We start from the raw sequence: 10,829 nt of genomic DNA, 5'->3' as shown, positions 1-10,829 counted from the left end.
ATGTCTCTTTCGCACTTTCCCTCTTTGCATTCTCACTGTTTCTCTCCCTCTGTCATTTACACAGACACACTCACTCTCACACAATCACTCTTTCCCTCACAGTCTCTCTCTCACTCTCTCTTCCACTGTATCTCTCTCTCATGTTCTCACTCACACACTCTCTCTCTCTCACACACACACACACACATGCACACTCTATCAGTCTATCTCTCTCTCTGTCTCCATGTCTGTCTGCCATACTGTGTCTCTATTTTTAACTGATTCTTTCTCTCTCACTGACTCTTTCTCTCTCTATCTCACTGTATCCCTCCCCGTCTCTCTCTGTCCATGTCTCTTGCTCTTTCCTCTTTGTCTCTCTGTCTCTCGGTGTCACTGTCTCTCTCTGTATCTCTTCCTCTGTCTGTATCTCCATCTGCCTTGTTCTCTCTGTGTCTTTCTCTCTCCATGTCTTATGTTCTCCCACTCTCCCTCCCCTATTTCTCTGTTCATCTCTACCACTGTCTCTGTGACTGTATCTCTCTCTCTCTCGCTTTTCTTCCCTCTCCGTCTCTCCTCCTCTCACACTGTCTCTGTGTTTCCTTCTTTCTCTCTCTTATTGTCTCTTTCCCTCTGACTGACTCTATCAATCTCTCTCACTATTTCTCGCTCTTTCTGCCTGTCCCACTCTTTCCTTCTGTCCCACTCTCATCTTTCCTTCTCTGTCTCTCTCACTATATCTGTCTCTGTCTCTCTGTCACTCTGTGTCTGTCCGCCACTCTCTCTCTCACAGTTCCTCCCTCTTGCTCTCTGTCATCGTGCTGTGTCTCACTATCTCAATCTATTTCACTCTATCACAAACTCTTTTGTTCTCTGTCTCTCTGTCCCTGTATCTTGCTCTTTATTTGTCTGTCTCTGCTTCTATGGCTCTCTATCCTCACTCAGTCTGTCAATCTCTCTTATGCTGCCCTTCTCGCTGTCTCTCTGTCTCTCACTCACGGTCTCTTTCTTCCACTGTCACTCTCTCTATCACTCTCTGTCTCTCTTTCTCTCTCATTGTCTCTTTCCCTCTGACCGACTCTATCAACCTCTCTCTCAATCTCTCTCTCTTTCAGTGTGTCTCCCCATCTCTCTCTCACTGTATCCCCTTTTCTCTCTGTGTCTTACTGCTTCTTTCCCTCTGACTGACTGTATCTCTCTCAATCTTTCTTCCTCTCTCACTCACTCACTGTCGGTCTCTGGGTTTTGGTCTCTCTCCCCCTCACTCTCTCTCTCTGTTTCTCTCTCTCTCTCTGTCTCCTGCACAGACTTTCTGACTCACACCATTTCTCTCTCCTCTCTCTCTCTCTCTCTCACTCTCTCCTGTGTTTGACTCTCTCCCGCTCACTCTCTCTCTGTCTGAGTCTGCTACTCTGTCGCTATCTGCCTCGCGCTCTCACACACAGTCTCTCTGTATCTGTCTTTCTCTCTCTCTGTTACTCACTTTCACTGTTTCTGTCTCTGCTTCTGCCTCTATCTCTCTCTGTCTTCCTCTCACTGTCTCACTCTCTTTATCTATCTCTCTTGCTCTCTCTGCCTCCTTTCAGTTTATGTCACTCTCTGTGCCCAACTCTGACTCTCTCATGTGTTACATGCACACACACAATCTCTTTCTCTGTCTCTGTCGCTGTCTCTCTCACCGTTTCACTGCCTCGCTCTCACTGTCTCTCTCTCTCTCTCACACACACACACACACACACACACACACACTCTGTCCCTCACCACCTCACACTTTCTAAGTCTCTTATGGTTTCTGTCTCTGTGTCTCTCACAGCCTCTATCATGCTATTTCTCCCTCTCCCTCACAGTCTCACTCTCTCTCTCTCACTGACTGTCTCTCACAAGCATACTGACTCTTTGTTTCTCTATCTCTGCGTCTCTCTCTGCCTCACTCTCTTTCTCTTTCTCTCTACCCCTCTCTCTGTCTCCCTCTCTCTCTCTGCTTCTTTCTTTTTGTCTTGCTCTCACTCAATCTCTCACTCTCTCTTTCTCTTGCATATCTTTCTTTCTCTTTCCCTCCCCGTCCCTCACTGTTTAAGTCTCTCTCTTTCTCTGTTTCTCTCTCTATCTCTCACTATCTGTCATTCTGTCAATCTCTATCTTCTCTCCCTCAGTCAAAATCTCGCTTAGTGTCTCTCTCTCTCTCCCTCACTGATTCTCCCGTACACATTCTGTCTCTCTCATTGTATCTCTGCCTCACTCTTGCTGTCCCTCACTCTCTGGCTCTGTCTGTCTCTTTCATTCTCCCTGCCTTTCTCTCACTGTCACTTTCTCTCACACACTGTCTCTTTCTCATTCAATTTCACACACTCTTGCTATCTTTTTCTCTTTTACTGTCTCTGTCTCTCGCACACTCTATGTCTCTCACTGTCTTTGTCTTTCACACACTGTCTCACTATCACTCTGTCTCACACATTCTCTCTCTGTCTCTATCTGGCTCTCTTCATCTATCTCATTGCCTTCCTCTCAATCTGAAAAAAAAACAGCTGAAAACAAAATATTATATTTATAAATACCTGGTTAGACAATGTCATCTTAGTAAAAATATGAAATGGAGGTTTGAACGAGTGAAATCTAATCATTGCTGTGCAGTATTATTAGGATGGATGGTAAGTAATAGTTTCCAGCTGTACTACCATTAGGTTAGCGCATGCCTGTTCGTTCTATACCAACTACACTCCGAGCAAATGCCTGCAGATCAAGGAACAGCAGCTCAAGTGTCAATGGGTTGAAGTCCAAGCTGCATGATTCTGCTGTCTCACTGAGGGGGTGATTATCGGGCAATTGTGTTCCAGGAGGTGTAAGCATATCTTTAGTCTTGCTGTTTTGGATTCTGTCTGCAATCAGAGATAGTACGGTGTCTAGAGGGAGTGCAGTTTTCGAGCCCCTGATACAGCAATGGAGAATGCTCAGCTTTTACACTTTGGCATATTTGCTGATTCTGAGAATTAAAGTTGTTGAAGTTGGGGTTTCAAAGTTGAAGCAGCGAGACACAACTGTATCTCTGCTGCTGCTAGGTTAATGTATTGGTGATCCTTCCCCTGGACAAGAGGAGATAGCAAGTGAGGGAAATCTATTGAATTGCTGGATTTGCCTCTGCCAAGGCTGAGTTTATCGGATGTTGTTATATTGGAACAGTGACTAAATAGTGGTTAAATAACATATTAGTTTGTTAAGGATATTGATAGAGTTAAAGTTATGCCAACTCCTTTTGTTTTCTACTTGTATTTTAACTGTGGTGTAAGAATCAAGTGTGCTTTGCTTAAAGCTAAGCAGTTTGAACATTTAAATCACACCTGGAATGCAGCACCTTGTACTTGGCTGTAAATAAGGCAAAGGTTAGGGTCCAGGCCATCTCCTTGTTTTGTTTTTGGGAGGTTTGGTCCATTCCATAACATATGAAAGGGGTGAGTAAACAGGGAGATAATGGATAGCAGGCCAGGACAGAAGAGAAGCTGAATACCTCACAATAAAAGCGAATGACAGGAAAAAAAAAACTGTGCAAAGGGAGAATGGTGACCTTCTCATTAGCCCTGGTCCACCTTCCATTATTGTCCTGGCTGATGCTTTTCACAAAGTCATACACCTGTTCTTTTCCCATTCCACTGGCTCCTTTAGCTTCTGGAAATCTGTCTACTTCTTTCTTAAACAAAAATCAATGACTTCGCCTCCACAACATTTTGTGTTAGAGGTCTCCAGATAGTCACCAGTCTCAAGTGAAGATATTTGTCATCATATCAGTTGGAAAAGGTGTCCTGTGTGTTTCCTGAGACCATGGCATGACTAATAAAGATCTCAACTGTCTGCATTATCATTCCATCCAGAGCCCTGACAGAATTCTGTACACATCAATGAGACACTTCATCTTTATATATCATCCAGTGAGTGCAGACCCACTCATAGAACATAGAACAATACAGCGCAGAACAGGCCCTTCGGCCCTCGATGTTGCGCCGACCTGTGAACTAATCTAAGCACCCCCCCCCCACCACACTATCCTATCATCATCCATATGTTTATCCAAGGACTGTTTAAATGCCCCTAATGTGACTGTGTTAGCTACATTGGCAGGCAGGGCATTCCACACCCTTACCACTCTCTGTGTAAAGAACCTGCCTGTGAAATCCGTCTTAAATCTATCACCCCTCAATTTGTAGCTATGCCCCCTTATACAAGCTAAAGTCATCATCCTCTGAAAAAGACTCTCACTGTCCACTCTATCTAATCCTCTGATTGTCTTGTATGTCTCTATTAAATCCCCTCTTCGCCTCCTTCTCTCCAATGAGAACAGGCCCAGGTCCCTCAGCCTTTCTTCATAGGGTCTGCGCTCCAAACCAGGCAACATCCTGGTAAAAACTCAAGCTGAATGCTCCTCATAGGGCCAACCTGAAGAATAACACAGCAGAAATTATCCTAGGAAAATCTTGTTCCTGTCACTTCAGAGCAGGTGTCAGTTTCTGCAAGTCCCAGGAACAAGAATGTATGTACTACAACAGCTGTGGTCTCCCCAGCTGTGCAAACTTTCAAACTTCACTGACAACCTCGGGTTGTGAAGAACAACATGCCGTTTTTGTTACGAACACCTTGCTACCCTGCTGCACCACTTTCTTATTTTAATGACAGCTGGACAAGGACATCCATAACGCCAGAGGGCCATACAGCACAGAGATGGACCCCCTTCAGTCCAACTCATCCATGCCAAGCAAGTCTCCCAAACTAAACTGTTCTCATTTGGTTGCATTTGTCCTATATCCCCTAAATCTTTCGTACTCTCGTATCTGTCCGAACATGCTTTGAATGTTGCAACTGTCCCTGCATCGACCATTTCCTCTGGCAGTTCAATCAACAACCAACCTCCTCCGAGTGATTAAAAAAAAATGCCCCTCAGGTTCATTTTCAATCTCTCTCCTCTCACCTAAAAATTATGATTTCTAGTTTGGAACTCCCCTACTCGAGGGGAAATATCTTTGGTATTCACCTCTTCTATGCCACCGACAATTTTTATAAATCTGTAAGGTCACGCCTCAAACTCCCGCACTCCAGTGAAAAATGTCCCAGCCTATCCATCCACACCTTATGGATGCCAATATTGCCCCTTTTAATCACCATTTCAATAATACCCTCCAAGTCTGGCTATTTTTTCCTACAGACATGGACAATGACACATTTGCACCTTCCACATGTTTACGCAATTTTCTGACCTTGTTTATATCATTCCAAAACTCGTCATTTCCTCCACATCAGCCACAATGGTGCACACTTTTGGAGTGTCATTAAACCTGGATATTTTATCCTGGATTCATTTATTCAACTTGCTGACAGGTGTTGTGAATAAGTGGACCCACACCAGGGTCAGTTTGTGATCAGTTTGCTGGAAAGCTGTGAAATAACCTGTGGGACGTATGAATCCTTGAAATATACTATGTGAGTGCAAATTGTTGTGGACATTGTCGATTTTCGGTTGTACTTGGGAGACTGAGTACACGTCTCCTCCAAATACCCGCCAAGAGAGCCATGTCCTATTGCACCTATTATGAAAAGTTGGCCATAATCTGTAACTCCGAGAAGAAACTCCAAACTTCATTGGCATTTCATACCCGTGTGTGATAACCGGAACTTCTGTTTAATAAACTGGCAAAGCACCACCTACAATAATAGGAACATTTTCTGTTTGCCTACATGCGTCTCCCTCTATGTCTTTCATTCTATCGCCAATGAAGTCATGAATTGAGCATTTATTCCAGTTCCCTCCCCCCATTCCCCTCTCTGATGAAGGGTCTAGGCCCGAAACGTCAGCTTTTGTGCTCCTGAGATGCTGCTTGGCCTGCTGTGTTCATCCAGCCTCACATTTTATTATCATGAATTGAGCAAGTTTTTTTTCATGCTTTTCAGTTTCATCTGTATTCTCCCTGTGGTACGATCAAAGGATGCTGACAAATTTCAAAATGCGCACACTCTATCTGTCCCTGTTGTTGCTGCTCATGACCCCCATGTCAGATGCGGCTGAACTGCATAACAATGTCTTGGCTTACATTGTTAACCGGTAAGTGTAACTGAAACAGATCTTACCTGACCAGCTCTGTGAGCTGATGGCTGCATTCAATGTTCAATCAAATCTCAGCCTCCTTGCCCGTCGCACACTGGTAATAAATGGAGGGCACACAGGAGGTCTCGGGAGTGCTCCATAATTGTGCTAATTAAGTCTCAACCCACGACCCAGGACTTCTGTCACTCCCTGAGGAAGGGGATCTCACTGGTACTGTTACCCAGATTCCCGGGGTCACAGCGCTAAGAGTGAAATCAATAGCGTCCGCTGACTCCGAAATAGATTTGAAGAAAATGCTGAAACACAGGGGCAACATTTTACTGTTCACTGAATCAAACAGCTCGTCTCACTTTTCCTTCGTCTCCCTCTGCCTCCTTGGCTTTTATTCACATTTCCTGTCTGTCCACATGTTTTTTTGTTTCTGTCTCTTACTTCTGTCCCTTGTATTTTACTTGCACTACAACTTGCCCTAACACAACAAACTCTTCTTGTTTCAAAATTCTTCCAGGATTCTCACCTACCATCAGCTCCCATTCGTTGCTCCTATATGTCTCATTCTCTCCCTTTCTTTCTCTCTTCCCCTCTCTGTCTATTCCTAACAAGTGCGAGTGGCATGGGGCATCGACTAGTGAATCAGTCGAAGTAACTTGAAATGAAGCTACGATAACAAAATGTGGGGCTGGATGAACACAGCAGGCCAAGCAGCACCTTAGGAGCACAAAAGCTGACATTCCAGGCCTTGACCCTTCATCAGAAAAGGGGAATGGGGACAGGGTTCTGAAATAAATAGGGAGAGAGGGGAAAGCGGAATGAAGATGGATAGAGGAGAAGACAGGTGGAGAGGAGAGTGTAGGTGGGGAGGTAGGGAGGGGATAGGTTAGTCTGGGGAGGACAGACAGGTCAAGGGGGTGGGATGAGGTTAATAGGTAGGAAGTGGAAGTGTGGCTTGAGGTGGGAGGAGGGGATAGGTGAAAGGAAGAACAGGTTAGGCAGGTGGGGATGACCTGGGCTGGCTTTGGGATGCACTGGCAGGGCGGGAGGGAGATTTTGAAGCTGGTGAAATCCACGTTGATACCATTGGGCTGAACACACCCCCTTGATCTGTCCGTCCTCCCTGGACTGACCTATCCCCTCCCTACCTCCCAACCCATACTCTCCTCTCCAGCTACTTTCTCCTCTGTCCATCTTCAGTCCACCTCCCCGTCTCCTCCTATTTGTTTCTCTTGAAGGGTCTAGGCCCGAAGCGTCAGCTTTTGTGCTCCTGAGATGCTGCTGGGCCTGCTGTGTTCATCCAGCCCCACACTTTGTTATCTTGGATTCTCCAGCATCTGCAGTTCCCATTATCTTTGAAATGAAGCTACAGCGAGTTATCAAGAAGGCGAGTGGCATTCTGTGATTCCGTGCAGGAAGATTTGCACAAAGATAAGTAACAATGTTCCTCTCTGTCACATTACCCTGGCTCTCTGTTTAACACCTCACTGATGGTTTGTAGTCCTAGAATAAACTACAACCCTGGGAAAGAACAAAATAAAAATAAATCAACGCTGACCTTCCCATGCAAGAATTTCAATGGTGAATAGCAGAATTTCACGTTTTCTGTAAAACGACAGGCAATGTTCCAAGTGACTCATCTCAAACTGGGCCCACTGGCACTGCAAAGTGAATTTTTCACACAAAGTCTGTCCCTTGACTCACATCCTGACTTTATCCCTTTCAGTTTCCATCGAATGGCCGGGAATCAGATGGCTAGAAATCAGGGAGGAGAGTTTGCCTTCCTGATGGCTTTAACCCCTGCTGAATGCGGACAAACCAACAGTGCTCCACACTTTAACCCAGGCAAATCGAGACGCCCTTCAATTGTCGGCAGTGCGAACTCCTTCCGAAACGTCCCAAACTCAAATTACATCGCAGTTTATCCGAACAGGGGCAGCCGTTGCTCGGAGAATAAATTGCTGTACCCCACAGAGAACAACCAGGAAATCGCCGCTCAGCAGTTTCAGAACCAGCTGAACCAACCAGTGGGCTGTGTCATTCTCTACACCACTTACACGCCATGCCTGCGGAACTGTTTCATTAACATGGAGAACTGCACCATCATCCCTACCTTGCAACAGCCCCCGTTTCGGGACATATGGACTGAACCAACAATTCACAAGTATTTTGTCTTCAGCAGAATATACAAGAATGATAACAATACGACCGAATATCAGAGAATCAGTGGAAGGCTGAATGAAGTGCAGCGTGCTGGGTTTCATATCAGAAGGTGTGATGGAGCAGAAAACGCAATCAACTGTATAGAATGCACCCAACCTCATTACTGTATCCCATAGGCATCGTCACTATGGCTGCCATTAACACATCAGTGAGACCTGGGAATTTCTCTAAATGAGTGCCATGCCAATTCGAATAGGTTTATCCCATTTTATACTAGTGTAATAATCCAAATTTACCAACATTCACTGATATCCTTTCTGCTTGTCATTCAATGAATCACACATGATGTTATCAGAGCGAAACAAGTCGGGCATCAACTCAATAAGCTCAAAAATCCCTCACAGTTGCAATTAATTCCATTCACAACCTCTTTGCTACCGTCCATCAACACTAAGCAAATGCAACACAATACTGTTTCCACATTCTCCATTTCATTTCAGTTCCAACCCTGATCATCACTGCACACAGAGATATCTGACAGCAATGGGAAGGGTGCACAGTAACATTCAAACCCAGTGCTGGAAATGTATGTGAAATAACAACACTAGGGCCCATGCCCATCTCCAAGTCACCCTTTATTCGCATATGAACAGTCCTTGTCTTTAGCACTGCACCATGCAGAGATAGCTACCAGAGTGTCAGCATCTCTGACACTCACCCTTCTTATCTGTCAGCCACAGGTCCCTGATTGGGCTGGTAATACGGCCCAGTCAGGGGGCTCATACTCTCTGAAGTTCAGCTGGCCGACCTGGTCACCACGGCATTATGGCCGCTGAATATCAAACACACACTAAAAAGAAACAATTACATTCCCGTGGTAAAGGAAGGAATGAGACCAAACTGGGAAGGGAAAGGGAGCTTCATGTTGGGGGTGGCTCAGAGAGTGGAACAAAATTGAATGGCGAGCAGACCAGCAAAGAATGAGGGAGACAGATTTAATCACCTGAATGAAGCATTCCATTTATGAAATGGTTTAAGAGTTTGTGAGCACACCATGTTCAGTTTCCCCTATTTTGATCAGTAATCCTTTGTAAAGCATTGACAGGGGCAATTTCTGCAGCATTTCCAAATGTTGTCTCTCTAACATTGTACTCCTGAAATTGGTTGAACAGCAGAGATATCATTTCTTTGCACTGTTGTATTCAGTGAAATGCATGCATGACTACATGTGATTTTTCCTGCTTCTGCTGTACGCATATAAATTCAAGTTAATCCCACTGTTCAAAAAACAAACTGCTTTGGATGCGTGGTTTATCTCACTCACCTGCCACTTATTCCTGTCGATGAGTTGTGTTTCTGTTTTGTGAAGAAATATGAATGAGCTGGAGCAGTAAAGGCAATGCCCATTGTGGTGATTCTCCAACATTGCAGCTGGAAGGTGGGGACAGGGAGGTGGCAGAGTTCACAAGAACTATGACAGAGGGAAAGCGAGAGACAAGTGATGTACATGGGAGCACCAAGACAGTGAGGAGAATGAAATGCAGCCTGAAGGGGATCTGGCTGAATCTCAAAGGCATGGGCTAAGTGGAAGAGGGCAAAAGCAATTGATTCATTGGAAGTGAGGTTTGAGGCTGGGCTGACTGTGAAACAGGGAACAGATATTGGAAAGTTACTGGTGGATGTGTAAATGAGGCTAGGGTCACTGAGAGACAATTTAAAATCACCGTATGGTTACTGGGAGGGGTGTACATAAGGCCAGGCGCACTTCACAGTCACTGTAATGTTACTGGGAACTGTGTGGAAGGCAGGCTGAACATGAAAGCATTTGCGGGTTACTGGAAGGTGCATAGGTAATACCAGGCACAATGTTGCACTCAATAGTGACTGTAAGCTGTGTAGTTGAGGCAAGACTCACCATTTCCTTTCACTCTGTAGCTACTGGGAGATATATAGTTGAGGACATGCTCACTGTGGGACTGCTTATGGTCACTCTATAGTTACTAGGAGCTGTGTAGATGAGACCAGACTCACTTTGAGACACATCTTTCCCTCCGATCATATAGTACAAAAAGTTTTGTTTCCGTGACAGGATAAAAATTGCAGTAATGGTTGTCCATTTTAGAGGACCATACATATATCGTAGAGTTATAGTCTCTGACAATACAGAAGGTACTACAGTCCTCGTGTCTGTGCTGCCAGTAATAAGCTGTTACCTTTTTTGAGCCCCATTGTTCCATACCAGGCCCACATCTTTGAGTATTATGAAATTTCAAGTGTTCATTGAAGAGCTTCTTCTGAGGTTAGTTGCCTCACCTACCATCCCAGGTGATTCCATTTAGGCCCTTCACCGTTCTCTGGGTGGCAATAAATAACTCAAATCCACTCCAAAGCTCCTGACCTTCTCTGCAAAATGTGGGAGTGTCATGTGCCCTTGTTATTGATGCTTTGTTATGGGAATAGCCGCTGTCTAAATATTTTGCCTCTGCTCCTCATAATCGTATACATGTCGATCAATTTCGCTCCCACCACCCCCACCCCACCCCCACAACCGACAATGTCTTCTTCCTTCCAAAGATAACGACCCGAGGTTATCCAGCCTCTGATCGGTGCTCCA

At 45.0% G+C, this 10,829-nt stretch overlaps 1 protein-coding gene across 2 annotated transcripts in view; it reads left to right on the top strand.

The window, feature by feature from the left end:
* LOC125450183 (uncharacterized) overlaps window positions 1-9,508 on the top strand; it is a 13,343-nt gene extending 3,835 nt beyond the window's left edge. The window contains exons 1-3 of one of the 2 annotated variants that reach the window (XM_048526202.1): window positions 2,600-2,624; window positions 5,908-6,058; window positions 7,779-9,508. In XM_048526202.1, coding sequence (XP_048382159.1) covers window positions 2,618-2,624; window positions 5,908-6,058; window positions 7,779-8,391 — 771 coding nt within the window. In that variant the 5' untranslated portion in view covers window positions 2,600-2,617 and the 3' untranslated portion in view covers window positions 8,392-9,508. Of the gene's footprint in view, window positions 1-2,599; window positions 2,625-5,907; window positions 6,059-7,778 lie in introns of those variants that run through there. The other variant, XM_048526201.1, reaches the window with a different exon arrangement.
* The last annotated feature ends 1,321 nt before the right edge of the window (window positions 9,509-10,829 follow it).

This window comes from Stegostoma tigrinum, chromosome 44 (assembly GCF_030684315.1).
Source record: "Stegostoma tigrinum isolate sSteTig4 chromosome 44, sSteTig4.hap1, whole genome shotgun sequence".
In the NCBI taxonomy this organism is placed as follows: domain Eukaryota; kingdom Metazoa; phylum Chordata; class Chondrichthyes; order Orectolobiformes; family Stegostomatidae; genus Stegostoma; species Stegostoma tigrinum.
This window is presented reverse-complemented; position numbering and strand designations above follow the sequence as displayed.